This window comes from Cnephaeus nilssonii, assembly GCF_951640355.1.
Source record: "Cnephaeus nilssonii genome assembly, chromosome: 13".
Taxonomy (NCBI): domain Eukaryota; kingdom Metazoa; phylum Chordata; class Mammalia; order Chiroptera; family Vespertilionidae; genus Cnephaeus; species Cnephaeus nilssonii.
The window spans coordinates 18,372,838-18,394,735 of NC_137084.1; the positions used below are offsets into that span (position 1 = coordinate 18,372,838).

A 21,898-nucleotide genomic window follows, 5' to 3' on the forward strand; every position below is an offset into this window, starting at 1 on the left:
GGAGAGAGAGGGAAAGACAGAGAGAAATATGGATGTGAGAGAAACACATCTATTGGTTGCCTCCTGCATGAGCCCTGACCAGGGCCCAGGCCAGGGAGGAGCCTGCAAATCAAGATACATGTCCTTGATTGGAATCGAACCCGGGACCCTTTGATCTGCAGGCCTATGCTCTACCCACTGAGCAAAACCGGCTATGGCTCTTAATGCTTTTATAATTAAAATTTCTTTTGAGTTAAAGAAAGTAAAAAATATTTGGAAAAGTTTTCATATAAATGTATTGAACAATAAGCAAGAACATATGATAAAAATAATTTTTAGAAATACTAATGGATTTAAGAAATAGTTAAAATTGACATAAGAATCTTATATTTAATGAATTAAAAAGTAAGAAACATCATTAAATACAATAGCTCCTAATGTTGAAAATATTTGTAGAACTTTTAAATGAGATTAATTAAATGTAGGAAAACTGAACTAGAGAATGGAGAACATGTCTGAAAATATGATTTGTCTAAAATCCCAAATCTCAAAGTAGATTCATCTTTCAAATGTTTTCCTATTTCTGTTTTACTGGAAATTAAAGCATTTGATGGAAGGTCTATATTAGTTTGTATTTGTGAAATAGCCTGGTCCCATATAGGATTCCATTAAATATACAAGGCACGGAAAGCAGAGAAAAATCTAGCCCATGAGCAGCCAGCTGGTGCAGAAGAAAGTAGGCAAGGTACCTAGGAAAGAGTGAACCACCCCCAAGACAGCCTGATCATTCTGCTGCAGGGCTCCAGGGCCAGATACCAACTATATACCTGAGGGGTGAGAGGATGGCCCACAGGTCCAGAGAAAACACCAATAGCTTCGTGAACACTTGTTTGGTCAAGTTCACCTGTGTGGACCATTGATGGCATTATGAATGGTCTAGCTGGATGACCTCTTTGTGACATACCATAAGTTCTGCTATGCCATATCCCAGATGACTTGTTCATCACATCTATCAGGTACAACTTCACCAGCAAAGGTAAAGGAAAGGTGGTGAAACATTTCCCCCCAATAACTGTAAATGTGGCTGTCTCCTTAGCAAGCACTGGCCCTCACTCAGTTTCCTCCAGTGTTCTATGAACCTAGCTGCCTGTCTACCTGCATATTTAGAATGCTTAGATTTAATATAAAGATAAATTTTAACCCTTTGCACTCGCTTGCTTTGTTCTCAATTCCTGCTACCAATGCTAACCGTGTCGAGTCACACTCGACATCTGAGTGCAAAAGGTTAATATATTTTTATTAGAAATTCATAGAGGATTTATCTATGTAAGAAATCCATGAACTATGGTAAGTAATATGTGGCACATTCATCCATTTAAGTCTTCATGCAGTAAACTCTTTGCAAGCAGCCAAATGTGTATGTGTGCGGATTACTGTGTGTGTGTCAGTTTGGGTGAGAGGATGAGAGAATTGGAAACATTTGAGGAGAAGGAAAGGAAATAGAGGTGGTAACTGGAATATCCTAACTAGACAGCGGTTTTCTCAAATCACACTTTTGCACATAATCACAATTATTTTTTAGAGAATATATATGTGTGTATATATGTGTAATGAGGAAAATAAAAGCTGGAGAGTTTATACTTGTAATTAAAAATATAATTTTGAAATTTAAATATTTTCCCATAGATAATTCAATATTTAAAAATGGATAACATTTTTTCAATTTAATAAATTTTGACAGGTAATACATTTTATTTTCTTAGAAATCACAAATGGTGGAAAATAAACACATGAGAAAAAGATAAATGTGCAATTACCAATGTTTGCTATAACTATTTTATGTGATATTGTGACTTTTGTCTCTAAACACCCAATACCTTTGTTTCCCTAGGTAAGATTTTCTTACAAATAGGCCTTATTATTTAGAACCCATGAAGACACAAAATGGTTACATAAAAGTTTTATGGTTACATATAAGTTTGTTTATATACTAGAATATTAAAGGACATAATTAGAAATATTCTCATGAAAATCTGTAGGCTTGAATAGGCTTTGCAAATTCATTAAATACTCTGCTAGGTTCAGAAAATTAACCAAACAATCACAGAAATGAAGGGATCCTTTTCCTGGTGATTACATTCCATAAAGCCTTCTTTACTTCCTTATTCCTGAGGCTGTAGATCAGTGGGTTCAACATGGGGATCACCACTGTGTAGAACACGGAAGCCACTTTGTCCTGACCCAGGGAGTAGCTGGAACTAGGTCTCAGATAAGTATAGATGGCGGTGGAATAGAACAGAACTATGGCTGTCAGGTGAGAGACACACGTTGAGAAAGCTTTGTGCCTCCCCTCCCCTGAATGCATACGAAAGATAGAATAGAGAATATAGGAGTAGGAGGTGAGAATGACCAGTAGAACCCCCACCATATTCACGCCAGCAAAAGTGGAAAAGATGCTTTCATTCAGGTGTGTGTCAGAACAGGAGAGCTTAAAGAGTGGAGGGCTGTCACAGAAGAAGTGCTGGATGACATTGGAACTGCAGAATGGCAGGCTGCTGACATAACTTGTGTTCACCATGGAGTTCAACAGTCCTGCTGCCAAAGCCCCTACTGCCATTTTAAGGCAGACGTTCCTGGTCATGACCAAGGGGTACAGTAGAGGGTTGCATATGGCCACATACCGGTCATAGGCCATTAAGCCAAAGAGGATGCATTCAGTGGTGGCCAAGGCGATAAAGAAGTACAGCTGCAGAAAGCAGCCAGCAAAGGAGATGGTTTTCTTCTCTGACAATAAATCCACCAGCATCTTTGGGGTGATGGTGGATGAATAACAAACGTCCACAAAGGACAGGTTAGCCAGGAAAAAATACATGGGTGTGTGGAGTCTGGAATCAGCCCTGATTAAGAGGATCATCCCAACATTCCCCCAAATTGTCAGTGTGTAAATGACAAAAAAGAGCACAAAGAGGATAATCTGTAACTCCGGAGTGTCTGCTAATCCCAGCAGGATGAACTCTGTCACCAAAGTATAATTAGTTCTCTTCATGTCTTGCACATACAGTTAGCTTAAGCTTGTAGAGATATAGATATTTCCCTCTCCAAAGGTTACAGGAATTATTAGCCTATTACCACATGAAAAATAAAATGTTAATGAGCCTATTACCACATGAAAAATAAAACCCTTAGATTAATATAATATAGTAAGTAGAGTGACTAAAGAAAGAGGAAAATTAGTGGAGAAACAGAGAAGCATTTGAAATTATGAAGCAATTGTCCTTATTAAGCCTGTTATAAAGTTCCTCTGATTGCTGGTCTCAATCCAGGTACTCCACTTAAGTTTCTTCAACTGCAGCAGATGTTGTTCTCTACCAGCCCACATTCAAAATGCAAAGGATAAAAATATTGATGCCTTAGTCTCTCCCATTCTTTGAAAGGTGTGTGCATTTAACACAAATCCATTGTTTATTTCTCAAGACCACTCTGTTTATTCTTCAACTTCTAAATTCATGCATTGCCTCCCAGAAATTTCTTGTGTACCTCAAGTCACAAAATAGTGCCCATTTCAAATACCCAATATTTTATTTCTATTGTATATTATAAGATGATTTTGTAGTTTTAAAAATGAACTAAATTGTTATTCTTGAAACAAAGTACACAATCAAATTAGTGTCATGTAGTTGCAGACACAGTACCTGTCCACTGCAGTGAATAACAGCAAGAAATTTTATGAGCTTCCTTCCCCACTGTCTTACTCGTGCAGACTATTATTTTCATTTTTCTTAGGGCTTCTTAGTTGGAGCTTAAAAAGAAAAAGAAAAATTTCACTCTCTAAATGAAATGAAAGGCAGTGAACATTTGAGTTACTTACTAGTAAAAATATGAGAATCCGCCTGAATAAATACATGTTGCTGCACTTTTATTTTGTTTTCCTAGAAGAGAAAATTGGGTGACCATGGGGACTATATTATAGTGTTTAATTGTGTAGTCAATCCTCTAACGGTAGAAACTCCCAGGCGCAAAATAAAATAAAATATAATCACACGCAGTTATGTGGAATCAAACATTGCATCATGAAGTGGTTCCTGACCTCTGAATCACCTTAAAGACTTTTACCAATGTCAAAAAGAAATTGGCTATTTACATTGCCTCTCTCTTTGTATTTTTAGCCTTTTTTTAATGGGTTGTAGTCTACTACCAAATTCTTATTGTTCCCTTTACCTATTATTTTCTGTGTGTGTGCATGATGACTCAGTTTAAACTTCAATCCAATTCTTTTCCTGAGTGAAATTAATGGCAAGGAGCAACTAACTAAATGCATTGTATAGTGTTTAAAAAATTATACCCTGATTAAATAGGACAATGAATAAGGGAATTGAATTACTTTTTTATTATTTTGAAATTGTGTGAGCGTATTGCAATTATTGTCCTTATCATAGAAGGGGATGATAGCACAGTTTTTCCAGAGCTAAATATGCAGGTAAAACCAGGTTGAATGAAGCACATTGTGTGTCCATATGCATGGAGAATCTACTGGCAGAGAGAACTCACCATGCATTGAGTTCTGTATTACACTTTCCCAATTAAATTCTTAATTATCTACACCAGTTTTCCAGAGAGGTATTATTATTTTTACCTTTTTCAGAATAAAGCAAGACTTGACATTTCAATGAACTAACTGTTAGGAAGTAAAAAAAATTGACTTGAGTGCAGGCTTCAACAGAAACATTAACACCCAACTATCTAATTTTTCTGTCTAGTTTCATTTTATCTCAGTTAGAAGATTTTACTGATATATATATATATATATATATATATATATATATATATATATGACATATAATACAGATATATTCAAATGCATATGCACACATATACATATATGTGTGTATCTTCTAGTAAATCTAACTTCCCTAACATCAGAGCATATGGAGTTGTTGTGCTTCTAAAGAAAAATCTGTAACATCATGAAAGATACTGAATGGAGCCAGTGGGGAGGTAGAAGAGGGTAAATTTAGGATAAATGGTAATGGAAGAAGACTTTACTTGGGTGGTGAACACACAATATAATATATAGATGATGTATTATAGAATTATATATCTGAAATCTATATCATTTTATTAAGCAATGTTACCCCAATAAATTCAATTAAAATAACAATGTAAACAAAAATTGATTGGCATCTGTGCAAACTGTTTTTTTCAATTTATCTTTATTGTGGCGAGTATTATAGATATCTCCCATTTCCCCCCACCACACCATTACTCTGATCCACCAAGCTCATACCCTACCCCAGGACTTCACTGCAGTATTGTCTGTGTCTATGGGCTCTGCATATATGCATATAACTTATTTGGTTGATCTCTTCCTGCTCCCTCCCCTTGAGATTCATCCATCTGTTAGATGCTTCCCTGACTCAGGACCCATTTTGTTCATCAATTTATTTTGTTCATTCGATTCCACAGGTAAGTGAGATCATGTGATCTTCTTATTTCTCTGACTGGCTTATTTTGTTGAACATAATATTCTCCAGGTTTCTTTAAGTTGTCTCAAAAGAAAGAATTTCTTCTTTTTAAAGTTTCATGGTATTCCATTGTGTAAATGTACCACAGCTTTTGTATCCACTCATTTATTGATGGATACTTGGGCTATTTCCAAATCTTAGCTATTGTAAGTAACACTGCTATCAACATAGAAGTGCGTATACTAGTATTATTTTCTATTGGTGTTTCAGGATTCTAGGATATATTTCTTTATTGTGTTTTTCTTCTAATTACCTTATAAAGTAATATAGATATTGACTTTCACAGAAGGTGCATAAGAGATAAACTCTAGTGTTCTGAGGATTATCGTCTCTTCACTGGGTATAAATTTGGTATTGATCAAAGGGAATTGCAATTTATGACGTGTAGGGTAAGTTTTATATTGTCACATGTCACTTCACTATTACCAAAGTAAATTCTATGAGAAAAGGAGTTTGAAAGCATAATTGTAAATGCACTAAATATATTGTTTATCATTGACTTACTTGACAGAGATACTGATCCTATTGTTGATTTAGATTTCCACATATCTTGATTATATTAGGTAAGGTTGTTTTATACTCTGTAATTTAAATACTTTTAAAAGACTACAATATGAAAGGTAAAATGAAACAATTACAAAATCTAGTTAATTAAAGAAAACTTTATTGTTGAAAGTACTACATATGACCCCTTTCCCCCCTGCATTGACCCCATCTATCCTGCCTCTGTTCTTACCCTCTATCTGCTCCACATCCCAGGCCTTCACCACCATATTGTCTGTGTCTATGGGTGTTCATATATGCATACAAGTTCTTTGGTTGACCTCTTCCTACCCGCCCTCCCATGCACTCTCTGCTTCCCTCTGAGTTTCAGCTGTATGTTTTAATCTTTTATGTCTCAAGAAATAATCTAAATTTAAATAATTAAAGAAATCCTATATAATAAAAGAGCAATATGCAAATTGACTGTCACTCCAACACACAACATGGCTGCCCCCATGTGGTCAAAGATGGCTGCCCCCATGTGGACACAAGATGGCTGCCACAAGATGGCCAACAGGGCAGGAAGTTGGAAGGGACCAGGTCTGCAAGGGAGGGCAGTTGGGGGCAATGTGGCCTAAAGGACAGGGCAGTTAGTGGAGACCAGGCCAGCAGAAGAGGGAAGTTGGGGGCAACCGGGCCTTCAGGGAAGGGCAGTTGGGGGGGACCCAGGCCTGCAGGGGAGGGCACTTAAGGGTGACCAGGCCTACCAGGGAAGGCAGTTAGTGGCAATCAGGCTTACATGGGAGTGGTTAGGCATCAATCAGACTGGCAGGGGAGTGGTTAGGGGGTTATCAGGCAGGCAGGCAGAAGCAGTAAGGGGCAACCAATGTGGGGTGAGAGCATGGCCCCTGGGTGCTCAGACAACATTGATGCCTTTGTGAACATCCATTTGGTCAAGGTCCCCTACATGTACCACTGAGGGCATTGTATGTATGAGCAGAGTGACCTGTTAGTGACAGGTCATAAAGCCTGCTATACCACATCTCAGATGACTTGACTACCACCTCTCCAATCACGTGCCACTTCAGAGGGAAGGGCAGGAGAAGTTGTATAAGGAATTTTCCTTCAAAAACTATAAATGTGAGTCTCTCATTTTAGCAAGCCTGATCTCAGTTTCCTCCAGAATTCTACTAGGCAACTTCTGTCTACCTTCCTATTAATAATGCTTATTTTTTCTTTTTAATTGTCTTACAATGGGGGTATAATTGACATATAACATTATTTAGGTCCAGGTGTAAAAGATAATTATTTAATAATTGTATATATTATGAAATGATCACCACAGTAAGTCTAGCTATCATCATTACTATACATATTACAACATTCTTTTTTCTTGTGACGAGTTTCATATATCTACACTCATAGTAACTTTCAAATATTCAACACAGTCATGTCAACTATAGTCACCATGCTGTACGTTACATTTCATGAGTTATTTATTTTATAACTGTAAGTTTGTACCTTTTAATCTGCTTAGCTTTAATATTAATATCAATTCATTACATTGGCAACCTCTTGGATAAAATTGGCTCTCGGTGTCTCAAGCTTTATACATATTAAGGTTCTTAGTAGCATGTCAATGTCTTTAAAATCCTGTGTGGGAGTGCATGTGTGTTTCACATCAAGCATATTGTTTTCATCTAAATAGATCAATAGTAAATAACTACTTTATTTAAGTCTCACCTGAAGATATCAGCCTTATCTTCAGGAGAAAAATGTAATATATATATTTAAAGAGAAAATAAAAATTAAGAAATAGGAAAAGTGAATTTTGCAATTTTTGTTATCTCTAGTAAAAAATCACTGGCAATGGCCCCTTAAAAATGATATATATATATATTTTTTTGGTCACTGCTTCTGACCTCTGTTGGCACATTCTATGAGCTAATGCTAATCATGTGTATTTAGGCAATACTAATAGTGGTGGTAACTGGAACATTCTAACAAGACAGTGGTTTTCTCAAATTACACTTTTCCACAAAATCACACTTGTTATTTAAGGAATATATATGTGTGTATATATGTGTAATGGAGAAAATAAAAGCTGGAGAGTTTATAGTTGTCAAAACTATGATCTTGAAATTTAAATACTTTTCCAGGAGATAATTCAATATTTAAAGATGGATAACATTTTCAATTTAACGAATTTTGACAGAAAATAGATAGTATTATCTTAGGAATCACAAGTGGTGAAAAAAGAATACATGAGAAAAGACAAATGTGCAATTACCAATGTTTACTATAGCTAGTTTTATGTGATATTGTGACTTTTATCTCTAAACCCCCAATATCTTTGTTTTCCTAGTTAATAATATTTACAAATAGGCCTTATTATTTAGCACTCATGAAGACACAAAATGGTTACATAAAAGTTTTATGGTTATATAGAAGTTTGGTAATATACTTGAATATTAAAAGACATAATTAGAAATATTCTTATAAAACAGTAGGCTTGAATAGGCTTTGCAAATTTATTAAATACTCTGCTAGGTTCAGAAAATTAACCAAACAATCACAGAAATGAAGGGATCCTTTTCCTGGTGATTACATTCCACAAAGCCTTCTTCACTTCCTTATTCCTGAGGCTGTAGATCAGTGGGTTCAACATGGGGATCACCACTGTATAGAACACGGAAGCCACTTTGTCCTGACCCAGGGAGTAGCTGGAACTAGGTCTCAGATAAGTATAGATGCCAGTGGAATAGAATAGAATTATGGCTGTCAGGTGAGAAACACACGTTGAGAAAGCTTTGTGCCTCCCCTCCCCTGAATGCATACGAAATATGGAGAAGAGAATATAGCAGTAAGAGGTGAGGATGACCAGCAGAGTCCCAACCGTATTCACTCCAGCAAAAGTAGTAATGATGCTTTCATTCAGGCGTGTGTCAGAACAGGAGAGCTTAAAGAGTGGAGGGCTGTCACAGAAGAAGTGCTGGATGACATTGGAACTGCAGAATGGCAGGCTGCTGACATAACTTGTGTTCACCATGGAGTTCAACAGTCCTGCTGCCAAAGCCCCTGCTGCCATTTTAAGGCAGACGGTCCTGGTCATGACCAAGGGGTACAGTAGAGGGTTGCATATGGCCACATACCGGTCATAGGCCATTAAGCCAAAGAGGATGCATTCAGTTGTGGCCAAGGCGATAAAGAAGTACAGCTGCAGAAAGCAGCCAGCAAAGGAGATGGTTTTCTTCTCTGACAATAAATCCACCAGCATCTTTGGGGTGATGTTAGAGGTACAACAAACGTCCACAAAGGATAGGTTAGCCAAGAAGAAATACATGGGTGTGTGGAGTCTGGAATCAGCCCTGATTAAGAGGATCATCCCAACATTCCCCCAAATTGTCAGTGTGTAAATGACAAAAAAGAGCAAGAAGAGGAAAATCTGTAGCTCCAGAGTGTCTGCTAATCCCAGCAGGATGAACTCTGTCACCAAAGTATAATTAGTTCTCTTCATGTCTTACACTTACAGTTAGCTTAAGCTTGTGTAGATGTAGATATTTCCCTCTCCAAAGGTTACAGGAATTATTAGAAATGTTAATGAGCCTATTACCACATGAAAAATAAAACCCTTAGATTAATATAATATAGTAAGTAGAGTGACTAAAGAAAGAGGAAAATTAGTGGAGAAACAGAGAAGCATTTGAAATTATGAAGCAATTGTCCTTATTAAGACTGTTATAAGGTTCCTCTGATTGCTGATCTCAATCCAGGTACTCCACTTAAGTTTCTTCAACTGCAACAGATGTTGTTCTCTACCAGCCCACATTCAAAATGCAAAGGATAAACATATTGCTGCCTTAGTCTCTCCCAGTCCCTGAAAGGTGTGTGATTTAACACAAATCCATTGTTTATTTCTAAAGACCACTCTGTTTATTCTTCAACTTCAAAATTCATGCATTGCCTCCCAGAAATTTCTTGTGTACCTCAAGCAACAAAAATAATGCCCATTTCAAATAACCAATATTTTGGTATCTATCAATATTATAAGATGATTTTGTAATTTTAAAAATGAACTAAATCGTTATTCTTGATACAAAGTACACAATCAAATTAGTGTCATGTAGTTGCAGACACAGTACCTGTCCACTGCAGTAAATAACAGCAAGAAATTTTATGAGCTTCCTTCCCCACTGTCTTACTCGTGCAGACTATTATTTTCATTTTTCTTAGGGCTTCTTAGTTGGAGCTTAAAAAGAAAAAAGAAAAATTTCACTCTCTAAATGAAATGAAAGGCAGTGAACATTTGAGTTACTTACAAGTAAAAATGTTAGAATCTGCCTGAGTAAATACATGTTGCTGCACTTTTATTTTGTTTTCCTGGAAGAGAATTGGGTGACCATGGGGACTATATTATAGTGTTTAATTGTGTAGTCAATCCTCTAACGGCAGAAACTCCCAGGCGCAAAATAAAATAAAATATAATCACACGCACTTGTGTGGAATCAAACATTGCATCATGAAGTGGTTCCTGACCTCTGAATCACCTTAAAGACTTTTACCAATGTCAAAAAGAAATTGGCTATTTACATTGCCTCTCTCTTTGTATTTTTCGCCTTTTTCAATGCGTTGTAGTCTACTACCAAATTCTTATTGTTCCCTTTACCTGAATGTATGTGTGTGTGCATGATGACTCAGTTTAAACTTCAATCCAATTCTTTTCCTGAGTGATATTAATGGCAAGGAGCAACTAACTAAATGCATTGTATAGTGTTTAAAAAAATTATATCCTGATTAAATAGGACAGTGAATAAGGAAATTGAATTAATTTTTTATTATTTTGAAATTATGTTAGCTTATTGCAATTATTGTCCTTTTTCTTATCATAGAAGGGGATGATAGCACAGTTTTTCCAATGTTAAATATACAAGTAAAATCAGGTTGAATAGAGCACATTGGAGGTCCATATGCATGGAGAATCTACTGGCAGAGAGAACTCATCATGCATTGAGTTCTGTATTACACTGTCCTACTTAAATTCTTAATTTTCTACACCAGTTTTTGAGAAAAGTGTTATTATTTTTACATTTTTCAGATGAATAAAGCAAGACTTGACAATTCAATGGAAGAACTGTTAGGAAGTGAACAAATTGACTTGATTGCACGCTTCAACAGAAGCATTAACAGCCAACTATCTAATTTTTCTGTCTAATTTCATTTTATCTCAGTTAGTTAGAAGATTTTACAGGTATATATAACATATACTACATATATATATATATATATATATATATATATATATATATATATATATACATGCTTATGCACACATATACAAATATGTATGTATCTTCTAGCAAATCTAATTTTCCTAACATCAGAGCATGTGTAGTTCTTCTGCTGCTAAAGAAAAATTTGATACATCATGAAAGACATTGGATGGGGCAGGTGGGGAGGTAGAAGAAGGTAAAGTTGAAATAAATGGTGATGGAAGTAAACTTTACTTGGGTGTGAACACACAATATAATGTATAGATGATGTATTATGGAATTATATATCTGAAATCTATATCATTTTATTAAGCAATGTACTCCAATAAATTCAATAAAAATAACAATGTAAAGATATCATCATGCCATTAAAAACTGATTGGCATCTGTGCAAACAGTTTTTTAAATTTATCTTTATTGTGGCGAGTATTACAGATGACCCCCATTTCTCCCCACCATTACTCTGCTCCACCAGGCTCGCACCCTACCCCAGGACTTCATTGCAGTATTGTCTGTGTCTATGGGCCATGCATATATGCATATAACTTATTTGGTTGATCTCTTCCTGCTCCCTCCCCTTGAGATTTATCCATCTGTTAGATGCTTCCAAGTCTCTGGACCCATTTTGTTCATCAATTTATTTTGTTCATTCGATTCCACAGATAAGTGAGATCATGTGATCTTCTTATTTCTCTGACTGGCTTATTTTGTTGAACATAATATTCTCCAGGTTTCTTTATGTTGTCTCAAAAGTAAAAATTTCTTCTTTTTACAGTTTCACAGTATTCCATTGTGTAAATGTACCACAGCTTTTGTATCCACTCATCTATTAATGGGTACTTGGGCTATTTCCAAATCTTAGCTATTGTAAGTAACACTGCTATCAACATAGGAGTGTATATACTGGTATTATTTTCTATTGGTGTTTCAGGATTCTTATGATATATTTATTTATTGTGTTTTTCTTCTAATAGTAATATAGATATTGACTTTCACAGAAGGTGCATAAGAGATAAACTCTAGTGTTCCAAGGATTGTAGTCTCTTCACTGGGTATAAATTTGGTACTGATCAAAGGGATTTGCAGTTTATGACATGTAGGGTAATTTTATATTGTCACATGTCACTTCACTATTACCAAAGTAAATTCTATGAGAAAAGGAGTTTGAAAGCATAATTGTAAATGCACTAAATATATTTGTTTATCATTGACTTACTTGACAGAGATACTGATCCTATTGTTGATTTAGATTTCTACATATCTTGATTATATTAGGTAAGGTTGTTGTATACTCTGTAATTTAAATACTTTTAAAAGACTACAATATGAAAGGTAAAATGAAACAATTTCAAAATCTACTTAATTAAAAAAACTTTATTGTTGAAAATATTACATATGTCCCCTGCATTGACCCCACCTATCCTGCCTCTGCTTTTCGCCTCTACCTGCTCTCCATACCAGGCCTTTACCACCGTATTGTCTGTGTCTATGGGTGTGCATATATGCATACAAGTTCTTTGGTTGACCACTTCCTACCCACCCACCCTCGTACCTTCCATTTCCCTCTGAGTTTCAGCAGTCTGTTCCATGCTTCTATGTCTCAAGAAATAATCTAAATTTAAATAATTAAAGAAATGAAATAATAAAAATCTACATAAGAAGCCCACATTCAATTAATTAAAATAAAGTACCAACATTAAGTGATAATAGTCCGCAAAGCAGGAAATAGTTGTAGATTTTGTAAGTAAGATTAATTACATGTAGGAGGGCTATATTAGAGAGTAATTAGATAAAATGATACATCTGAAATATGATATTTCTGAAAACTCAAGTCTCAGAATAACTACAGTTCAATTTCCAAATGTTGCTATTTTTGTTTTACTGAAAATTTAAACATTTAATGGGAGGAATATAATATTAGTATTTATGGTGAAACAGTTGGTTCCATATATGATTTCATTAAATACTCAGGAGAAAGAAAGTGGGAAGAATCCACTCAATGATCAGCAGGTGGTGCAGAATCAAGTAGGTGAGCTACTCAGTGAAATAATGAACCACCTCTGAGACCAGCCAAATCATTCTGCCGTAGGCCTCCAGGGCCTGTAACAAATGTGGGGTGAGAGCATGGCCCCTGGGTGCACAGACAACATTGATGCCTTTGTGAACATCCATTTGGCCAAGGTCACCTACATGTACCATGTTGTTAATATGAACAGAAAAAATAAAGTTTAAGATTGTTTTCTGTTTTGCCATATCGGTACATATTTCCATAGAATTAAAGTTCCCAAGGAAAAAAATACATGGGGTTCTGAAGGGAAGGATCCGCCTTGATTATTAGAACAATGAGGCTATTTCCCATCAGAATAATCACATAGATAATCAAAAACACCCCAAAAAGGAATCCTTACAGACCTGAACATCAGAAAAGCCAAGCAGGATAAAACTCATCAATGCAGTGTTGTTTTCCCATGGGGGATTTTGTCCTGTAGATTCCATATATGAACAAAACAGTTTCAGTGTAGAAGTCCCTTCAAGTCACTGGCATGGGATAGATAATGCAGGTTTTTGTTTGTTGGTTTTGTACTTTTGTTAATATGTTTGAAATCCAATATCTTAAAATTCCAATATGGCAAAACAGAAAACAATATTAAACTTTATTTTTCCTGTTCATATTAGCAATATGCACAAATGAAGAACACAGCAAAACAGACACATCAGGTAGCTTAGTCTCGGGATAAGAACCTCTTGAGGTAACTTGTGAGACATTTTTCTCCTTCCCGCCCAATCTGCTCTATGATTGCTTTTTATTTGCATTTTTGTCAGCCTAGCACCTGCTAGTTTACAATCTGTTTAGATTATTTTGTTCATCATGTTTGGTTTTATGTTTCCTCTGTGAACTTCATCACAGATGACTGAAGGGCAAGGTCATCAGTAAGACTCCAGTGCAATCCCAGTTCAGGCCAGCCTAGGCCACATCCTATCTGGTAAAGAGACTTAGACACTCATCAGAAAAGTAAGGAATATAGCCTTGTTCCATCATTAAAATATTCCATTTAAATATCCCCAAAACTTATATGAGTAATAATATATCATAGCAAGTCCTAGGTTCATTTGAATTTTAGAATGTGAAATAAAGATATTAGAATTTGCTTTAATATGTCCTCAGCCCTGCCATGATTCCCAACAAACTTAACAGCTTTACTTATATTCTGACCTTTAGGTATACTTTAGAATTAGCTAAATTTAGGGCTTTATGGGAAAACTAGTGGCCCGGTGCACGAAATTCGTGCACATTGAAAGGGAACAGATTAGGGGAAATATTTTAATATTGCTATTTGCCCTTTCTCTATAATAAAAGTTCAAGAGATAAAAGGAAATGAGTACAATGTATATGGAAATAATACATACTTTTATTAATTAATAAATAATATCAAAATGATATAACAACAATGAACTCATGATATAAAAACAACATTTATACAAATAATGACAGATAAAGTGATTAAACTTATTCTAATTTCTCCCTGTATACCACATTAAGAGTGAAAACACTTTCCGAGTGCTTGACTAATTTCCCTTGGGATAAAGTATTTACAACTTTAACTTTAATGTCACATGCTCTTCGAACTCGAGAGAAAGCAACATATAACTGACCATGTGCAAAAATGGGTTCAAGTAGGAATATTCCTACTCTGTCTAGAGTTTGTCCTTGTGATTTATTAATAGTCATTGCAAATGCTGGCATCACAGGAAACTGTAGTCGAATTAATTTAAATGGGAGGCCAGAGTCAGCTGGGGACAAATCGATTCTTGGTATCAGAACAACCTCTCCCTCTGGAGATCCTGTTAATATTTCAGCTTCAATAATGTTCGGTCATAATCTTTTGATAATAAATCTAGTACCATTACAAAGACCCCATTTACTATTAAGAATTCTATGACACAGCATTCCTGAAGGAGCAATGCTATTAAAAAATTCGATGGGAAAATTTTACTTTTCAGCATCATCTGTTGAGATAATGGAATCATCACTCAAATATGTGTGAAAATCTTCATTCAGTATATCCAAAATTTCTTCATTTTATTTTTGAACGTGCTCATTTTTTGGACATAGAATCGCATGTTTAGATATATTTTTAATATTATCTATAGATATACTATTTCCAAAGGTAGCTTCAATAATAGAGCGATTACAAATCATTTTATGGGGGATTTCAATAATATCAATTCCTAAATGAAAACTGCTATCAAGTTTGCCATCTCCAAGTTTTACTAACCATTCACTATAAACAGAATCCTCTCATCTCATATTTGTTTTAAGAGACAACTTTCTGAAACATCCCCAAACATCACAGTACTTTAAACTCGTTTGTACTATGGCCGATCTCATAGCATGCGGTACAATACTGAGACATTGTCAAAAATCCCCTCAGAGAAGGAGAACTTTCCCACCAAATGCAACATTCAAATTCACAATTTCTCTTAGTAATCTGTCTATGGTGTTTATAGCATGACTGGATGCCATGGTACATTCATCAATAATAAGAAGTTGGGCCTTTTTAATGGTTTTAGCAACTTCGCTCTTTATATTGAGTCTAGAAATTGAGGTTTCATTTAATGGAATTGGTAATTTATATTGGGAATGAAAGGTTCTTCCACCAAGAAGTAAATTTGAAGCAATTCCTGTAGATGCTGTGGGTAAAACAGTACCACCATGACCTCTAATATAATGTATTAAAACTTCATACAGATAGGTTTTTCCACTGCCACCTGGACCATCCAAGAAAAAGCATTTGGGGTGTACAGTTTGATCTTCGATGGCTGACGTTATAGTCTGAAAGGCTGCCAACTGTTAATCATTCAGAAAATTTATCAAAACCTCTGCCTGTTGTTGCTAGTACAATTCATCACATGTATTTGCATTCATTAATAAAGGATAGTCTGGAAGTTTGAAATGTGAACATTTCATTCCATGCAATATGAATACCTCCTGAATTTCGTTAAGGGCATACGTTTCACAGTTTATACAGGTATCTTCTCTTCATTGTAATTTCCAACAGAAATCTTCAATAAAATGAGATTTATTATCATCCCATAATTTGTCTGCAGCAGAAGGACACCCAAACACACTATTTATGCAAAAAGTTGCCGTAGTTGTTTGGGCATATTAAGGATGATTGCATCGTCAAGTAATAATCCTCGGTGTTTAGCAGCTTCATGAAATGTATCATAAGTTACACCTCCTACAGTTCGCAGATCCTCAAAACTTATCGCACCTTTTACATGCAGAAGCAAAAGTCTAAGGTAATATCATTCTGGTTCTCTAAAGCTCACAGTGAACAGTCTACCTAATACTTTATTCCCACCCTTTCAGCGTTTTGTCCACAAAGAATTATTAAAAACATAATGCTGTGGAATCTCCCAATAATAATAATTATGTACATCAGAGTCTTCTCTATTCAATAAGAACTAAGCCATCAAAGTTGAGTTATGTCTTTTAGCCCTATCTAAAACTTCAGCAAAATCATCGGCATGAAAATACACATTCTGATCATTTGGCAAATGAATATCTAATCTTGTGATTGCATGAGATTGGTCATGCATTCGCATTGCAAAAAGTCTCCAAACATCCTCAGGAGCGCTCACATACCTGGAGTCAATGAAGTCCTGTACTTCGTCATGATTGATAATACTTTTTTCAGAAATTTGAATGTTGCACAATCATGCCCTTTATAGATGTATTTAAATAGATATTTGACACTTCTAATTGATGCACAGACTTCAACATTTATATGACAGTTAAATTTGAGGCACAAATATGGGTTATAAGGGACAATCCAAGTATTATCAACAATTTTATTTCCAATAGAAATGGTATTACCAGATCTTCATTTGTATTTGGGATATCCATTAATATTTCCAATGGTCACATTTTGAAATTCTTTTGGATATCCCTTTGAACATTTTCCATTTTCCATACATGGACTATTTGGATTTTGTATTCCACATGGCCCATGTACCATATTTGATTTTACAATTTGAAAAAATCGAGGACACTGGTCCTTATCTGGAATTTCTGCCTTAACTATATGGTCAATGTCATCTTCTGAACGTAATTTGAACTCACTATCTAATATCAATAATATGTGAGCGTGAGGCAGTCCGTGTTTCTGAAATTCAATGACTTGAATTTTAGCTATTACTTTGCCAAATAAATGGAATTTGCATATATCATTTAAAAGAGCATCCTGCTTAATATTAAAATCTCTGGCTACCAAGTCAGGTCTGTTTTCAACTTTTTGCCAGCGTTGTAAGTTGTTTGTAATATCTGCCCATTTGGGATTGCATATCATGGTTATGAATAAATCAGGCTTGCCATACTTCATTACAATTGCCATAGCATCCTGATATCGCTGCTGCATATTTCTGGGACTACCCTCAAAAGATGATGGAAGTATTATCATTTTACCAATCGGCACATTGTCATTTTCAGATCTAGATTTGAGATAATCCATCAAACCACTATATTTTTCAACTCTCTATTTAGATTGGTTTGCTTTAATGAAATTTATCCGATTGGCCTCCATTTTTGAATATGAATCCACAATAAACTGTTGAGTTAATTTTCCTGCATTTAAAATAGGATTGAACGTGTCCCACACAGAGAGATAAATCCATAATACTGCATTTGTGTGACTTGTGTCCTTACATTTCGTCTAGTATTTTTGTCGATTATACTGTTATCTCTGAGTCTTAATGCAATATCTGTTCCCCAGCCTTTTTCACCATGTGGAAAAAGAATAGGATATGTCATTGCATCTAATGTAGGAAACAGGATACTGATTTGTTTCATTTTAGTGGCACTTGGATTATTGGGATCTGGTTTACAATGAATGAGCAAGTCCCTTTCAAAAGGAGGTTCTGCATCTTCATTTCTGAATATGACAGCAACCTCAGTTACATGGAGAGAATTATATCTACCTAGGTCACTGTTATGATTGTATTTAATTGCCATTGTTACTTCTGTGGGAGCAATATCTTTTGCTGCTGCTTCAGATTGGGCTTCCTTTTCTACCTCATGTAGTATCTTGTACGATTTTGTTATTTCAATATATGTAACATTCTGAGGCGACTCAGGTTGGACATTAAGTGTTATGCTATGACTTTTCTCCTTATGCAGAGTATCTGTTTGCTTGCAGAGTGGCTTCCTGGCTTGCTGCCAGCCTGTGCATGGTCCACACTTATGAGTTCAGGATCTATGACAATGTGAATAATTCAGATGTTTACAATAAAAACACATGAATACACGAATTCACTAATGTTAATGTTAAACTTCATGGAAAAAAATAGACTTTTGAATCTTTAGTGGTTAGAAATTAAAGACCTCAAATCATGTGCAATAAACAGTAAATAAAGTTACACTGAATGACAAAAAAAATACATTAGGGGCCAGGAAACGTCAAAAGAACTGGGAAACCATATCCGGATCAGGAAGGGAAGTCACAGGATATATATTATTGCTACGAATACAGTATTTCCTACTACTTACAACATATACAATATAATGTATTAGATGCCTTCCTATTAGATGAAGTATGTATTCTCATAGAGTAATACTGGTAGATATGTTATAGTTATGGCAGTGTGTCATATCCTATCTATATTAATAAAAGGGTAATATGCTAATTAGACCATGAAACCTTCCAGATGTCCTTCTGGACAAAGCCATGGTGGCGGGGCTGAGGCAGAAGCGGTTATGGGTGATCAGGCCAGGAGGGGAGGGCAGTTGGGGTGATCAGGCTGGCCGGGGGGTGCAGTTGGGGGCAAGTAGGCCGGCAGGCAGAGTGGTTAGGGGAGATCAAGCAGGCAGGCAGGTGAGCGGTTAGGAGCCAGTAGTCCCACATTGCGAGGGGTTTGTCCAACTGCAGGTTTAGGCCCGATCCCATAGGGGTCCCAGATTGGAGAGTATGTAGGCCAGGCTGAGGGAACCCCCCCCCCCCGCACCCCATGCACGAATTTAGTATATTAGTGGCCTGGTGCACAGAATTCGTGCACGGGGGGCAGCAGTCTCTCAGCCTGGCCTGCACCCTCTCCAATCTGGGACCCCTCGTGGGATAACCAGCAGTTGGACATCCCTCTCACAATTCAGAACTGCTGGCTCCTAACCGTTCGCCTGCCTGCCTGATTGCCCCTAACTGCTTCTGCCTGCCAGCCTGATTGTCCCTAACTGCTCCCCCACTGGCTTGATTGCCCCTAATCACCTCTGCCTTGGCCCCGCATCTGGGACCCAGGATTCCCTCCTCCAGCCGACCACAGGCACCCGGGATCTGGGCTTCCCTCCCTCTGGTCAGCCATAGGCGCCCAGGCTGGCTGCAGCCTCAGGGGATGGTGGGCAGGTGGCTTCGCCTGTGCTGCAGCTGCAAGTGCTGGTGCCCAGGACCGCAGGGTGGGAGGCTTCTCTGTCTCCCAGGCCACAGCCAGCCACAGGTGCTGGTGCCCGGGACTGCGGGGTGGGCAGCTTCTCCGTCTACCAGGCTGTAGCCAGCTGCAGGTGCTGGCGCCTGGACCACAGGCGGGCGGCTTCTCCATCTTCCCTCAGATGCAGTGGGGGCGACTTCTCCAGCTGGCTGCGGCCTGGTATCATAGGGCAGGTGGCTTCTTCATCTCCCGGGCTACAGCCAGCCTCAGGTACTGGGGCCCGGTTTCTCCATCTCCCCCAGGTCGTGGGGTGGGTGGACATGGGGTGGGCGGCTTCTCCAGCTGACTGTAGCCTGGGATCATGGGGCAGGTGGCTTCTTCATCTCCTGGGCTGCAGCCAGCCTCAGGTACTGGGGCGCGGTTTCTCCATCTCCCCCAGGACGTGGGGCGGGTGGACATGGGGCGGGCGGACGTGGAGCAGGCAGACACGGGATGGGCGGCTTCTCCAGCTGGCTGGAGCCTGGGATCACGGGGAAGGGTGCTTCTTCGTCTCCCAGGTCGCATCCACCCTCAGGCGCTGGCACCCGGTTTCTTGTCTCCCCCAGGATGTGGGGTGGGCGGCTTCTCCAGCTGGCTGTGGCCTGGGATCATAGGGCAGGCAGCTTCTTCATCTCCCAGGTTGCATCTACCCTCAGGCACTGGGGCCGGGTTTCTCAGACCCCCCCCCCCCCCCCGAGGACGTGGGGCGGGTGGACATGGGGAGGGCGGCTTCTCCAGCTGGCTGTAGCCTGGGATCCCAGGGCAGGCGGCTTCTTCATCTCCCGGGCTGCAGCCAGCTTCAGGCACTGGCACCCGGTTTCTTGTCTCCCCCAGGATGCGGGGTGAGCGGCTTCTCCAGCTGGCTGCGGCCTGGGATGATGAGGCAGGAGGCTTCTTTGTCTCCCAGGTCGTATCCACCCTCAGGCGCTCGGGCCTGGTTTCTCAGTCTCCCCTAGGACGTGGGGCAGGCAGACGTGAGGTTTCTGGTGCTGGCTGCGGCCTGGGATCACAGGGCAAGTGGCTTCTTCATCTCCTGGGCTGCAGCCAGCCTCAGGTACTGGGGCCCGGTTTCTCAGTCTTCCCCAGGACGTGAGGTGGGCAGACATGGGGCAGGCAGCTTCTCCAGCTGGCTGCAGCCTAGGATCACTGGGCAGGCGGCTTCTTAGGATCACAGGGCAGGCGGCTTCATCATCTCCCTGGGCTGCAGCCAGCCTCAGGCACTGGGGCCTGGTTTCTCCGTCTCCCCAGGACATGGGGCAGGCGGACGTGAGGCTTCTGCTGCTGGCTACAGCCTGGGATCACCGGGCAGACGGCTTCTTGGTCTCCGTGGCTGCAGCCAGCCTCAGGCGCTGGAACCTGACTTCTCCGACTGCCGCAGGCCCGGAGCGGCTGGGGGGCGGGGCTGCTACCATGTTTTTGGTTTAATTTGCATACTCACTCTGATTGGCTGTGGGTGTAGTGAAGGTAAAGGTACGGTCAATTTACATGTTTCTCTATTATTAGGTAAGATAGATAGATATATATCCTACCTAATAATAGACAAATATGCAAATTGACCATACCTCCGACACACCCACAAGCCATGCCCACCATCCAATCAGAGCGAGTATGCAAATTAACCCAACCAAGATGGCTACAGCCACAGAGAGCAAGGTTTCCTAGGTAACAAGGGAAGCCACGCTTTCCGCCTGCCCTTGCCAGGCCTAAGCCTCCACGCAAGCTACAAAGTTTCAATTATAGAAGGCAAACAAATTCAAACAGAAATGGCGGCAGAATGGAGCTTGAGAGAGCAGGCCAGGGTTGCCCCTGGCAACATGGGAAGCAAAGCTTTCCACACACCCTGGCCGGGCCCACCCGCTAAGGCAACAAAGTTTCAATTATAACCCCAACAGAAATGGCTGCCGGCCTCGGAGGGAGCCCCAGGCTTGGCTCCGCTCCAGGCTACAAAGTTTCAATTGTAGAAGGAAAATAAATTCCAGATACCAGGGCCTCCACTTGGGTTGCCAGGGGGCGTGGCTGGCCTTCCAAAAACCACAGGCCCCTCGCTCAGGCCGCCCCACGCACCAAGGGAACCCCACCCTGATCCGGGACACCCTTCAGGGCAAACCAGCTGGCCCCCACCCCTGTACCAGGCCTCTATCCTATCTAATAAAAGAGTAATATGCAGATTGATCATCACTGCAACAC

The 21,898-nt window shown here is 38.8% G+C and overlaps 3 protein-coding genes across 3 annotated transcripts in view; all 3 read right to left on the reverse strand.

Annotated features, from left to right (window-relative positions):
• LOC307109337 (uncharacterized protein) overlaps positions 1–21,898 on the reverse strand; it is a gene marked incomplete at both ends in the record, with an annotated part of 53,535 nt that overhangs the window by 26,267 nt on the left and 5,370 nt on the right. The gene's annotated exons all lie outside the window — the stretch shown is intronic.
• On the reverse strand, positions 2,081–3,025 carry LOC307109702 (olfactory receptor 5F1-like; the record flags this gene model as incomplete). Its single annotated transcript, XM_079788568.1, has 1 exon — positions 2,081–3,025. One exon carries the CDS (start codon positions 3,023–3,025, stop codon positions 2,081–2,083), a length of 945 nt encoding a protein of 314 aa, XP_079644694.1.
• Positions 8,557–9,501, reverse strand: LOC307109703 (olfactory receptor 5F1-like; the record flags this gene model as incomplete). The annotated part of the gene is made up of 1 exon (XM_079788569.1): positions 8,557–9,501. One exon carries the CDS (start codon positions 9,499–9,501, stop codon positions 8,557–8,559), a length of 945 nt encoding a protein of 314 aa, XP_079644695.1.